This window comes from Nipponia nippon, unplaced genomic scaffold (genome assembly GCF_047370975.1).
Source record: "Nipponia nippon isolate SJK-2023a ecotype South Korea unplaced genomic scaffold, ASM4737097v1 scaffold_9, whole genome shotgun sequence".
Classification (NCBI taxonomy): domain Eukaryota; kingdom Metazoa; phylum Chordata; class Aves; order Pelecaniformes; family Threskiornithidae; genus Nipponia; species Nipponia nippon.
The window spans coordinates 46,514,434-46,528,327 of NW_028262413.1; the positions used below are offsets into that span (position 1 = coordinate 46,514,434).

At 37.4% G+C, this 13,894-nt stretch overlaps 1 protein-coding gene across 8 annotated transcripts in view; it reads right to left on the bottom strand.

The window, feature by feature from the left end:
* The window catches only part of DENND4A (DENN domain containing 4A), a 57,987-nt gene that overhangs the window by 3,852 nt on the left and 40,241 nt on the right, over positions 1–13,894 (bottom strand). For 4 of the 8 annotated variants that reach the window (XM_087743224.1, XM_087743223.1, XM_087743230.1 and 1 more), the window contains 13 exons: positions 11,490–11,609; positions 9,752–9,892; positions 7,704–8,797; positions 6,588–6,798; positions 5,372–5,466; positions 4,211–4,386; positions 3,961–4,107; positions 3,308–3,518; positions 2,806–3,060; positions 2,161–2,278; positions 1,957–1,983; positions 1,285–1,447; positions 227–291 (listed from right to left, as the gene is read on the bottom strand). In XM_087743224.1, the coding sequence (XP_087599350.1) occupies positions 227–291; positions 1,285–1,447; positions 1,957–1,983; positions 2,161–2,278; positions 2,806–3,060; positions 3,308–3,518; positions 3,961–4,107; positions 4,211–4,386; positions 5,372–5,466; positions 6,588–6,798; positions 7,704–8,797; positions 9,752–9,892; positions 11,490–11,609 (2,823 nt within the window). Of the gene's footprint in view, positions 1–226; positions 292–1,284; positions 1,448–1,956; positions 1,984–2,160; positions 2,279–2,805; positions 3,061–3,307; positions 3,519–3,960; positions 4,108–4,210; positions 4,387–5,371; positions 5,467–6,587; positions 6,799–7,703; positions 8,798–9,751; positions 9,893–11,489; positions 11,610–13,894 lie in introns of those variants that run through there. The other 4 variants (XM_087743229.1, XM_087743227.1, XM_087743226.1 and 1 more) reach the window with 4 other exon arrangements.

Consider the following 13,894-nt stretch of genomic DNA (forward strand, 5'->3'; position numbering starts at 1 on the left):
TGCAGAAATAGAAAAACAACTTCTATACCGTGCTCAAAAATGCAACCCAAATACAAAGACAGTTAGTACGCTTATCAGCGGAAAATAACTGTAAAGTCCTTTTTACTCAGCACTTACTATTGAATGGCACACATTTAATCTACAGATTTTTTTTTTTTTGAAAGCTGAAAAACTAGTTTGCATACATTCATCATCTATGTCTATCTGAATAATTTACAAAACTTACCTATATCAATGTTATCTCTTCCTAGGGCAACAAGTGAAAGAAATAGTATTTCTCTGTACAGGCTCCTGAAATTGGAAAAAGAAATGTCAATTTATATACTGCAATAATATACCACAAAACAATCTATATTAAAAACAGATAGAAGCGTTTAAGGATAACGTATTTCTAAAAAGTGGCATTTTGAACATAATTCCTGATCGCCACCTCCAAAACATTGTCATTTTTGACCTCTGGGGAATGCCCTGAACTTCCCACATACGGAGATCACTCGTGGCAGGTCCTTAAGGTGTCCACTGATGCACTGGAAGTTGCGCCAAGTGCATGCAGAGTGAAGCATGCACTTAAGGCACTCAACCAAATTCCACAAAATTTGACAGACAGGTAAGGAGCTTGCTTTTCTGCATTTCTACATTATCTTGAAAAAGCAGGCAGGCAAGCAAATAAACACCTTGTCAATACTCCAGCTGTTGAAAAGGCTGATATATATCTTATTTTAAATAAAAAAAAAAAAAAAATAAATCAGTAAATCCAAGCAAGAAATACAAATTTCATAGGAAATAATTTTCACTAATTCCACTGCTAATGGAAAAAACCTTCTTAAATATGAGACTTAACCTCTCTTCTTAGCTCCCCTTTTGTTCTCTACTGGAAACTTAAAAACAAACAAAAAAATCCATCCATGCACCGTAGGAACAAATATAGGTTTTTTTATTTAAAAACCCACTAATATATAAATAACATTTAATAACAAAATATACACATATACACACACTCTGTACTTGATTTCCCATTACTCAGAGTTAAGAAGAAAAAGAGGTGGCTGTAAAGAATAGAGGGAGAAGGAAAAGTAAAAAATAGCTTCTCCGTTTTTTTTCCTAAAATTTGTGAAAGTTATCACAAAAAAGAAGAATATTTACCAGACTGAGTGATAAATTTGAGAACATTGTTTAAAAACAGTGCTTTTTTCTTTAAAAAATACACTGTGAACATATAATGCATATTACAATAGCCTCACTGTTGTCCAACATTGCTCCAGTTAGGCATGGTCGTGTCCTTACCTCTGTCTTTTAATATGCGGCCATTTGTTCAGCCTCTCCAATATTTGACTCATTGGTCCGTACACATCATTCATCTTAATGCTTTTCACCATACTTCTCAAGAGCTCCTGATTAAAAGAGTCATCATCTTTTTGCAATAAATGGACCATTGGGTACTTCTGGGCTGAAAAACCATTAGAAATGCTGTAAGGATAAATACATTCTCTGTGTAGCAAGTAGAAAGATATTAAAAAGGTGGGGGGCTACACAAACCGTGAAAACATTGACATACATGTAGTGAACAAAGAACAATAAACATCAAGACAAAATAATATCAATATAAAGAAACACAAAAAGCACATAAGAAAACGGCTGTAATGGGTCATGAGCTGTGTTCAGGCATATGATCCAACACTGGCAACAAAATTCTTAGTAAGCAAAGTCTAAAAGTAAGAAAACAAGCTAAGTGGATGAACTGTCAATATTCAGTGTATCACTGAAACATATTCCCTCTTATTCCTCCCTCCCCAATGAAGAAAAAGCCAGTGGAGACGCTGGTCAATGATTTGAAACAGATAGGCTGGAAAACGAAACTTGTTCAAGCAGTTTACTGCTAAACATACAACCACCCTCCCTCCCTCCAAAACCAAGTCACACAAACTTAGAAATAGCAACACCAAACTTAACACTCACTCTCAAACAAAAGAGTGCGATTTTGACCTGCAAGACAAAAAGTAGCATGATCAAAAACCAGCTGTGTATCTTGCGTGAACTATCCACAGAGACATCTTTTTTCAAAACACATTCTTCAGTTGCTCAAAATGAAAATTGTTCTTAAACAAAACAAAACAAAAAACCACACACACCCCACCAAAACCCACAAGAAACAAAGCTTACTCTGAGCATTCCACAAAATATACAGAGGCTGCCTTGGATCCTGATGCAATTTCATATTGTCCCATAGCATCTGAATAAGAACATATTTGCTGTCCTCTGACATACAGTTTCGTGGAATCTGAACAGGAGAACGCATACATAAAGATATTTTATTACAAAGTCATGACAGAGGACATCTGTATTTAAAAATATATCTTCACATCTATAGGACTCATGGTAAAAAGCTTTTAATATTAAAACTGCTGTAAGACCAGAGAAAGCTAAATCTGAACAGGATGTCAGTGACATAGCAAATGAGTATTTTGCGTGTCTTCCTACAGTCCTAAAATCATAACTTCCTCCTCCTTCTACTGCTTAACTAGTCAAACTGCAATAAAACGGACTAGAAACTTATCATCTTTGTAACTGAAGATCACAAATTACAGTGTGACTAGTAAGAGCTAAACACTTACCCCACACAAGTACTGCTGAGCCCAAGTTCCGGAGTTACGCTTATTTTCCTTCAGTTGACACGTTCTTTACCAATTCAGGACTGGGCCCAGCATATCGTAAGACACATTTCTAAGTTACTGAATTATCTAATGATTTCCTATATGGGAAAACAAGCACTTCTCATATGTCAATATTTCCTATCTGATTCCGTACCTTGGAGTTTTTATTACAGTGCTCAGAAGAAAGTATTAATCCTGGTAAGTTGCTGGGCAAGTCCAAGCGTCTGAAATACCACACCAAATTCCAGAACACAATAGGATGATGATCTACAAAGTCCGCCACTGTTATGGCATGATCCCCTTCATTTTCAAGTAAGCTCTCAAGCTCCTTCCATACCACTAGAGGACTGAGATAAGGAACTGTTATAGGATCAGGACTAGGTAAGCGCCATTCTAGGCCCAAGGAATCCTATGGTAAAAAAGAAAAAATGCCATTAGTTGGAATGTAACTACCTTTACAAAGTCTTATGAATACTTTTGTTCCCTATGAGACACACCAACATCTAAAAGACACAACGAATATTAGTTTAAATAATAAAACCTAGTATTTTTCATAATTTAGGATGGTTAATTCTGTTCTCCTAATTAATGTTGTTTTACATTAATCTATTGCACATTTTTAAAAAAATGACATTTAAGGTAGAAAAACTACACACTGTTGGTCCTTGCAAAGTAGCAGGCAGGCTACCAGTAGGAATGATATGGCTGATCTTCTGGTTTTCCTTCTCATCTTCTTCCAATGGACCAAAAGTACTGATACTCCTTGCTACAGGGTGACTCGTACATTCTGACCCAGAGGTATTTTGTCTTCTTCCTGAGGGGATCTGGATACTTCTGGCACAAATATTGTCATGCTGCTTAGATTTGCTGGGGGGGGGGGGAAAGTTAAGAATTAAGAAAATTTTACTCAGAGTGCTCAAACATATACACAGACAGAAATAAACTGGAAATAATTGACCTGACACCTCAGATTCTACCTTGTCAGCCACCACACTAATTCATGCTACAGTCCAAGTTTTATTCCCCCTTGCAGTGGTAATGAACATGAACATCCTAAAAGAGTTCATAAAATTTGCAGAATTACAGATGCCTACATGAATTTTTGTATTAGGGATGAAATGGTAAACACCATGCTGAAAAAGCATGATGTGGTCAGCCCAGAGATAAGGGAGAGGCAGCAAGGAGATTCCCTCCCAAATCAATTTCTCCTCTTCACACAGTATCTTATTAAATTTATTTCTGTTGATAAGGAATTCATGCACATCCACAGAGAACCTGAGTAATTTCTATGCAAAAAAGGCAGGTTTACCTATTTGAATTTATATCCTCTTGAACAGACACTAGAGATGTAGCAAGGCCAACAGTAGCTGCAGTGTTACAGGACTTCCCACTCTGATTCGCAAAAAGTGATGGGAACTGCACGTTTTCTGTAGAAGGGCTGGACTTCAGAAAATAACTGCAGGGAAAGCAAAAAGCTTAATATTATCCAAAAACCAAACAAAAACCACTTCACAATTACGAGCATTCAAAATTGAGGAAAATTCATATAATGTTATTACCGTCCAGGTCGCCGAAGATCTCTGATTTCTATGCTTAAAAAAGGCAGAAATAAATTGCCACAGAAAGGACACGTGGTATTGAGATTTGAATCATCTGCTGTCCAGCCTGCCATGATTTCTTCATCATGAACCAAACAGTCACAAGTTCGACATCGTGAACAGCTTGAGATGAGGACCTGCATACAGCAGATAACGGAACTCCACTATAATACATTCTCAAAACTATTCTTCTTTTACAAAGCAGTTAAAAGTATACCCAAAATATTCGCCCTTAGATGAATACTGCTCACCACTTGCATACAAGTTCAGCCACGCATCTGTTCCCAGGCTTTAGGTTGGAACGTTGGGGTTTAAATTCACGTATTTCAGAACAACTATTAAATCTTAAATCCAAACTGCATTAGCAGACAGCTGATAAGGTAAATGACTGGAACAAACATTGTCTGAAAAATTTGTTAAATGCAGATCATTGTTCTACTGTAGCAAGTAGACTGGGATGTGGAACTATGCTCGTGAAATAAATATACTGTAGCTAAGTGGGTTAAGTGATCCTTTTATGGCTTCCCAGAGTAAAACCAGCCAGTTATTCAATAATATTTTTATTAACAATAACATATCATTTGTAATCTGTTTGCTAACATAATAGTACAGGAATATTTATGCACCTACATAAATTATTCTTAGAATTTAAACACTCTTCTGTAGTGACTGCCAGTATAATAGGAATGAGGGGAAAAAAGATGAAAATGACCAGTCATTAATCCAAATCCAGTGCAATACTGAAAAAGCAAAATGATCTTACTACAAACTACAACGAGAATTAGCTAGTTATCTATTCAGTATTTTTAAATATATAGTGCTATTTAAGACTTGGTATTTTCACTTAAAATAAATTTAGCTGCGCAAGGGCCTGAATTCAATGGCATCCAATCCTCAAACTCTTCAGAACTGCAGCTTTAAGGACCAAAAGATGTGACTGCAATAAAGACATTTCTAGAGCAGGATTTGAAATGAAACCTACTCTGTCACAGAAGTATTTATCTATCTTTCAGTGAATTAGTTTTAAGCTTTGAACTTTAACAGAGATTCAGATAGCATTTATATTTAAAGACATATGTTTTTAGTGTATCAATTAAAATAGAAAAAAAAATCATCCTGTACCTCCATAGCGTAGTTCTGAAACACACTGGTACTACTTGTACTGCAAGACGATATCAACTCTGATTTGTCAGGTAAGGGGAACTTTGAAAGAGACCCTATTAACAGAAAAACCCCAAAGTATTAGTTATTCAGAATATGCATTTTTAGTGAACTGTTTTTCTGGTCAAACAATACTGCAGTTATAAAACGTGTGATGGAAGACGCAACAAATCAAATATACTCAGACAGAAAGAAATGTGAAGCTGGGGGGTGAGGCTGCCATCTGCCCAGCACCAACAGCAGCAAAAATAAAATCTACCAACATAGAATTTCCATATGTTCAGTTTTCTTCTTTCACAAGAGTTGGTAGCTTGGAAGATTAAGTAATTCATACCCACACTTTCTGTCTGGACAAAAACTAGGGAAGGATAAGAGGTGCTGCTTGTGACTGCAGATATCCCTGACCCTTCTCTTCGCCGCACCGAAGGAGCCAGGCTCCCCTCAGCCTCAGGATGCCCCAATCCCCTGGCCAGGACGGCAGCCTCCACTGCCCCCTCCAGTTTCTCCACATCTCACAAACCAGGGAGCCAAATCTGGGCATACTTTTCCAGGTGCTAAGTGGAGGGATCTAAGTAGACAGATCTTCCTTTCATCCCGATTCTGATTAACACACAGTACTCTATAATGACAGTAGTACAGAAAGTGATATAACGGTCACTACCAATTACCCAGCGCAGATTAGGGAAAAAAAAAAAAAAATACAAAGTCTGTCTGATAATCAGTTTCAACAGTGGCTTACAGAAAATGACAACAATTTTCCAAAAAGGATTTTTACTACTTTTAGAAAACAAAACCAGACTAATGAAGTTACCTTTTGAAAGTTTTTATAGATGTTTTCTGGAGCTGTACAGCTTACACAAATAAGACGATTACATGAATACTGAAGGACCTAGAGGGTCTCTTATCTACATAGCTGTAGCATCCGGAAATGTTTTCAGGGACAGGATGTTACTGTGCAAGTTATTTCACAAGGAAGAACACTCAAAACAAGGTTCCACAACAAAAATATCCATAGGTAAGGACATAACTGTATGAGTAATAGTTTGCAGGTAGGAAAAGAAAAATTTACTTCTTCCACAAGAAAGACTAATGACTAGGAGGATCCCAAACTGAGAATTATAAAAGAACAACTTTCAAAACTGGAATATTTTTGTTCGGGTCAATGAATGTCTCTTACCACACTGGTCAAATTGTTTTGATGAGCCATCATGGGAAGCTGAGCTTTCTAGGCTTGTCCTGCTGAGGCCAATTCCCTTAATTTCGGATGTGGTATTCTCCTGAGGAGAAGCACTTTCAAAATCATTGCAGACATCTTCATCAGTTAGAGAAGTAGATTCTGAGTCCAGAGCTCCAAGAGATGAAACACTTGCTCGGTCTGAATTTTGATCCTGAGAGAAGAAAAATTCCACTAAGAAAAGGAAAGCAAAAATATTTCTGAAAATAAGAGGCAGCCTTCTTTGTCTCAGTAAATTCAAGGCATGAACTTCCCTCCTTGAAAAGTCACTCAGCTCAGATCTATATTCAGAACAAATGTGAAATAAGGCAAGTATCACTCAGGGTTAAATAGCTACATGAGGATTCTTTTTAAGATTCGCCAAATAAAAAGATCTAAATGAAAACTTAAACGTTTTAATCCTATAACTTTTTCCCGCCATTGCTATAGGAGTTATTAGCAGCTGTAGGAATGCATTAGGATAGGCAAGGCATCATTGATACTTCAGTTACTTAGTCTCAGATTGCTTTTAAGCACATTAAGACAATACACCAACAGCAAACTGCATTTATTTTCAGTCCCAAGGACTAAGAATAAAAAAAAAAAGTTTTGGTTTGAGTTGGTAGCAGCAAAGAACTTTCTAAACAATTAACCTCAGTTCAAAATTAGCCTTAAATCACTTTGGTAATCAATACAAGCAGATTTCCCTTTTTTTCATAAAAGCGGTAAAGAATTAAAAATATCATTGTTTATTTCAGGTTTTTTTTCTTTAGGTAAATAAGGGAAGGCAGAGCAGTCTTCTCTGCCCTCTCAACACACTATGACATACTTAGGTTTTCCCATTAAATATACTCTGAACCCATGCTAGACCAAAATTTGGTTTGATTCAGGACAATAAAATTAGGGCCCTGGAAATTCAAACATGATTAAAACAACTTAATGCACATAGTCTATCATGATGCATGTCATTCAAATGGGAGATTCATCACATAGGAGTCAGTGATTAAACCTTTACAAAGCTTCTTCCTTAATGCATAGGAACTTAAGTTTTTTTGGGGGAAAGCAATGATAAAAATTTACCTTTGAGGATGCGGCATACATTGTAAATTTTGAATACCACTTGCTAGCTTTCTCTGCAACCCCTTTCCCAGCAGAAAACATGCTGCTTTTTAGAACGTCAAACTTAGGTGTTAACAGCGTATCCAAGTTGAATGACGGTGAAGACACAAGTGTTAATGCACTAGTTGCATCCTGTGGCTGTTCCTTTGCTGGACTGTTTGGGGAATAAGCTGGGGAGGACCAAAGCCTGTCTCTTGGCCTTTCTTCATTTTTTGCGTGATAACTCTTGGATTTGGTAAGACTGGATGGCCTTGGGGAGTTCGGGGGAAGGCTGGACCTCCTACAAGGCTGGATTACTGTTGGGCTCTTTTTATTAGCGTTTCTGTCATCATAGGGTTTTTGCAACTCAATGCTTGGGGCACGGCTTGACAAAGGGCTGCTCATGTTGTTCATGTACATGACTATTTCTTCAGCTAAATCTCGCCTTGCAGATGGAGTAGAAACACTTCTATCATCCTCCTCCTCATCATCCTCTTTCTGCTGTTCTGTCTCAGCAACCAGCAGGGACAGCGGATCAAATCCAGTTTCAACATCTGTCTTTTCAACTGGCTTTACTGGAAAGCTGCTCTTTCTTTGCAGCCTTCTAGGTTTTTCACTGGAGGATTTTACAGCTGTAGATGTTTCAGGTTCTGCATCTAAGTCTTCCAGATCAAAAATAACAGGAGACTCTGTTTTATCTGTAAAACTGCAATCAAAAGCTGCATCTTCATCACTAGATTCTTTCTCCAGGCTTTCTCTCTTAGATCCCAAAGAGGAAGTTCTGATATTAAGAGTTTTTGGCCTTATGTTTTTCTGTAATGCACTAGATAGGATTTTGGCATCAGCTCCTAATTTTTCAACAATTTCTCCAGGGTTTGCTTCCTGATTTATTCTATTTATCATGAGTCCCACTAAGCCATCTCCACTCAGGTTACGGTTCCTGCTTTCCCATGGTATCTCCCTTAAGTCAGGTTCTACTGCGCTTTTATGTCTCTTTCTTAAGGATTTACTTTTTATAACTTCTGCTTCACTGGCATCCTCAAAAGATGATGTAAACAGCAATCCTACAGAACTCTCTGAAAAACAGATGAAACAAGGTGCTTTATTTCTTGCTATGCAAGAAAACTAAACAAAATTACAAAAGAACGCAAATTTGTCTCATCTTTCGAACAGTTTGCAGCACAGAGATGGCATTCACTATGTATTGTGCTAGCGGTTGAAAAGTTGAGTTGACCATGGTCATAACCTTTAGGAAGGGTCAGACGATAAAACATTTAAAAGGGAGTCAAATCATACAACTCAAGAGTACTTTGAGAGACACCATCAAGAAAAGTGTCAGATGTATTTAGTTTCCTCTTTTGGAGACACACTCCATTATTAAGAGGTTTGAAAGCTAGGGGCAGCAAAGGTATCCAGGAAATGGCAAAAAAAGCAACACTTTCTAACCTGATGAATTAGAAATAGAGCCAACAAAATGAGTTATTATCAGAGAAATCTCCATGGTTTTGCCAGAGCATAAAGATGCAGACTTTAAAGTATGATACTACAGTATTTCAAGCACTGCTGATAGTATTATAATAACCAAATTTGACATTACTAAAAACTCGTGAAAAGGCCTGAAAGTTTCTTTTAGTTGTACTGCATAGAACCCTCTTGTCCATCCTGAGGGAATTTATTAGTTGCTGGAGGTTATAAGAAGAAAAAAAAACAACAAACACGACTTGGGATTTTGTAAGCAGATGTTAACTATAGCAAAAAAAAAAAAAAAAGGCAAACAAACAAGAAATAAATCTGGAACTACAGAATATTCAGATGCATCTCCCTGATACAGCATATGCAGACTCTAACCTAAACTCACTCCCACAAAGTTGCTCCCACAAATTTCATCGGCCGCTGCCATTACACCAATAAAATACTGTCAGTTTTGTGGACAACAGAACTCAGGCATGCTACTTAGAGCTCTTTTTAGAAATGGAATATATAGAGACAAAACTGCACAAGAATCAAAATCTATTTTCTCTTCCACTCACCCGTGCTAGCTTCTGCTACAGTATTGTCAACTGTACCGTTGAGCCGCACTATGCTAGAAGCAGCTTTGGCATTACTTGAGTTCTGATAATTTAGTTTAGGTAGGCAGTCACCACTCCCTTTTGTGCTCTCCACTTCCGACACTGTATACAGAAAAGGACAGACAGTTCTTTAGAATCAAAACAACTTAGTTTAAGTCTCAAGTTTCCTTTGCCTATTAGATGGTTTATGCAGGATTAAGTGACAGCATGTTGTACATATCCCACGATGCGTAGGCTGATATCTGCTTGGGCAGAGGTTTTCAAGCTGGAACAACTGAACTATGGATATTTAATTCCTGGCATTACTGTTATAAGTGGAAGTTCCATAAGATTCTGTACACAGACTCCAAGTAGCTAGTACTTGCATACCAAAATTTGTGGTGCTTGTGGAGACTAAGACCACCTTTGTTCACTTGCAAAGCATAGGCGGAAGAGTATTTTCTCCTGCCTTTGCAAGAGCTCAGGGCCAATGAGCCTATCTTTGTACAGATCTGATTACCCCCATGACCACAGCTACACAAAAGAAATGAAGCATACGTTGCAGTGTTTATATTAATCTCTTTCATATCCGAAAGACAAATTCTGTTGCCAGGCAGCTACCCAAAATAGACAATTATTTCTTTAAAGGAATTCAAGCAACTTAATATTCTCAAGTTGTATTCAAAAGCGCAAAACATTTTCAGCAGATAATATTACTCTAGAGAGCCACAAACTTGTCTTAATTACGGCTAAAAATAATATAAGCTTTCAGCAGAATTCACATTGTCTATGTCCTCAAAAGTTTTATTAAACCTAACCAACCTGCCTGCCACCTTACAGGTACGTTCTTATGACTAAAGGTAACACACAAATTTTCAAGCAAACTGAAGAAAAAATACTAATGCTAGAAGGAAGACTGTGGTGAAAAAACCACTGAAGTAACTTTTCTGGTTCCACATTTTCTCATATTTTTACACCACTTCCACTTGACAAGGGAATAGTTTACTCAAATAGTAGGGAAAAGCACACTGAAAAATGTAAACAAATATATTATGAGAACACTTATTAAGAAGAGTATTTTCAATGAATGTATACAGGAATCTATAGTACTTATACATTTTCACTACACAATCTGATCTGCTATATGCTTGCATAAAGTCTATGCTGCTGAACTGCAGTTAAGGAAATCATGAGCAGCAGATGTAAAACGTGAAGGCAAAAAAAAATCCACAACAAATCCAAAGCCTTCCTCATTGCTGATGCATCTCCTAAATTTTGAGAATTCCAGGGAGCTGAGTAATTTAGGCCTCTCTCACAGACCCACAAAAATTCAGTTGTTCTCCTCTTAAGGGATTTATAAAGAAAACTGACTGGTAGAAAAGGGTTTCCTGTAGATTATGCCTATAAAGCAATTTATTTTTTTAAAAGACAAAATCATTAAGCTGTAATTATCATTAAGCCTTTATATTACCATTATCACTTATTTGAAAAAGAGGAGGGAAAAAAGAAGTGTAATTTTAAAAGTTAAACCATTAGACATCCAGAATATTGCATTTAGAGAAAAGAACGTAAGGCATGGGCATAAACTGGTATTATCACATACACTTGCTGTAAAAAAAAAAAAGAAAAAAAAAAAAGAAATCGGCTGCCCCACTTAGCTTTTGCTGAAATCCCTATTTATCCACAATGAACTAGATATCTGTATTCACAAGACACATACGAGAACTGGAGTCACTCTCTCTCTTGTCCTCTTTTTGTTCTTGTATATCTTGAAGACAAGTTTTTCCTTGCCTGGCTTCTTCTTTGAATGATGTATTACTGCCAAAGTCTGGAAGCGCCCCTATCATAACAGGGTAATGACAGAATGGTATTTAATAGCATGACATTGTTAAACAGAATAAATTGAATATCCACAGTAATTCAAAGGCCTCTTATCAAGTACATTCCAATTAACAGTGAACATTTTACCACCAAAAAAGTGAGAAAAATGATTGGCTTACTTTTACAGTATAGACATTGAAGCAATGCTCTACAGGATGAAATTAAAAGGGTAGTTTGCAACATTTCTACTAAAGCCCTGCTTGTCTTTTATTCTGTTGCCTGGTTTATTTTATCAAAATGTCACATCTTTTCAAGAACTGAGAGGCATCTAAACATGGTTTCACTTTAGCGTAGTATGTTTCTCAGAGTTAATGCACGTAATTCTCATGGTTTTACTCTAGAAAGTAAAAAAATTGAAACAATGCAGCCGCAACCATGAGTTTGTTTGCAAAATAAGATGAAAATAAAAATAACCAACACCACCCAAAAAAACCCCTGCAAAAGATTCCAGCCACTATCTGGTCATTCTTAAGACAAAACACTGCTCCAAGTGTAACTAATATAGTTTGACTGATTGATTTCAAGAACCAAATTTAGTTAACACTAACATGGTTGATCCTTTTCCAGGTTGTTATAAGGCATTAGCACCAAAATAAAGCAAATTAACAAAGCAGATAACGTTTCTGTTCACTATAAATACTAAGTGAGCACTTCAAGCCACATGCATTCCATGTCCTTCGTCCAGGTCAACCTGAAGTCTCCAGCAGTCCCACAGCATCTTTAGGGAGTTTACTCTCATGCAGTTTAGGAGATAACAGTAAGCACCTGTCCAGGATCAAGAGGGTACAACATGGCTGAAAGTCAGCTTCTTTCCCTCTTTTCCCTAAAGATGCTGCACTGAATCTCTACAGAGAGGGTAAAAACCTTGTTGCTATTGTACAGATAACAAAATATTCTGAAATTTATGAAAAAGTTTTTGAGATTGCCTGAAGAGTCAGCATGCATTCTCGCTATGTGCTTTCATGCAAAGAAATCTTGAAAAAAAATTAGATGATGTCAAAACCAAATACCATTAATTATATAAACGACAGTTACTTAGTAATTACACTTCCTTAGTTTACCTGGTCTGAGTTGTAGACCAACATCGCTAATCATAGAATCACAGAATCGTTAAGATTGGAAAAGACCTTTAAGATCATCGAGTCCAACCGTTAACCTATCACTGCCAAGTCCACCACTAAACCATGTCCTCAAGCACCACATCTGCCCGTTCTTTAAATACCTCCAGGGATGGGGACTCAACCACTTCCCTGGGCAGCCTGTGCCAGGGCCTGACTGCCCTTTCGGTGATGGAGTTTTTCCTAACATCCAACATAAACTTCCCCTGGCGCAGCTTGAGGCCGTTTCCTCTTGTCCTATCACTTGTTACTGGGGATAAGAGACCGACCCCCACCTCGCTACAGCCTCCTTTCAGGCAGTTGGAGAGCGCAATAAGGTTTCCCCTCAGCCTCCTTTTCTCCAGACTAAACAACCCCAGCTCCCTCAGCCTCTCCTCATACGACTTGTGCTCCAGACCCTTCACCAACTTTGTTGCCCTTCTTTGGACACGCTCCAGCACCTCGATGTCCTCCTTGTAGTGAGGGGCCCAACACTGAACACTAACCTCTTATATAGTGCTTTGCACAGATGTGTTTCAAAAAAGTGGTTTATCAGGAAGGTCAGCTTCATGAAGAACAGGCAGAAATAAAGTAAATTTGTTCAAGGTCATCCAGAAGGCTAGTGATAGAGCCAGATGTAGGACTGTAGTCTCCTGAGTCTAGGAGAAATACTCTAGCCATATGGCCATCATTATCTCTTCTGTTTGTCAGGGCAAAGATTTATTTGTACGTATTTGGAATCATAGAACAGCCCTGGTTGGAAGGGACCCCGAAAGATGATTCAGATGATCTTCATACATTTATACATGTATATTGCAAAGGTCTTCCAAGGCCAACTACAACTAAACCAGCTATATTGCTGGTACTTTAAAATGTACTATCTTGCTTTACTAGTAGTAAGTTATAAATACTGTGGAAAGGAGTACCAATGAAAAAATACAAACGACGGGTAATCACCAGCATGGTAATATAGCCATTTGAACATCACGTAAATCTTTACTGGAAAGGAAAGAAAACCTAAATTTACAGCCTCAAATATTGTACTTATATTCTAGATAAAAATAAATATCATTTCAGTTGGTACGCAGAACCTGTAAAGAGTACTACAGACTCAAGGACTAGTTCTAGTTGCCTTTTAACTAACATC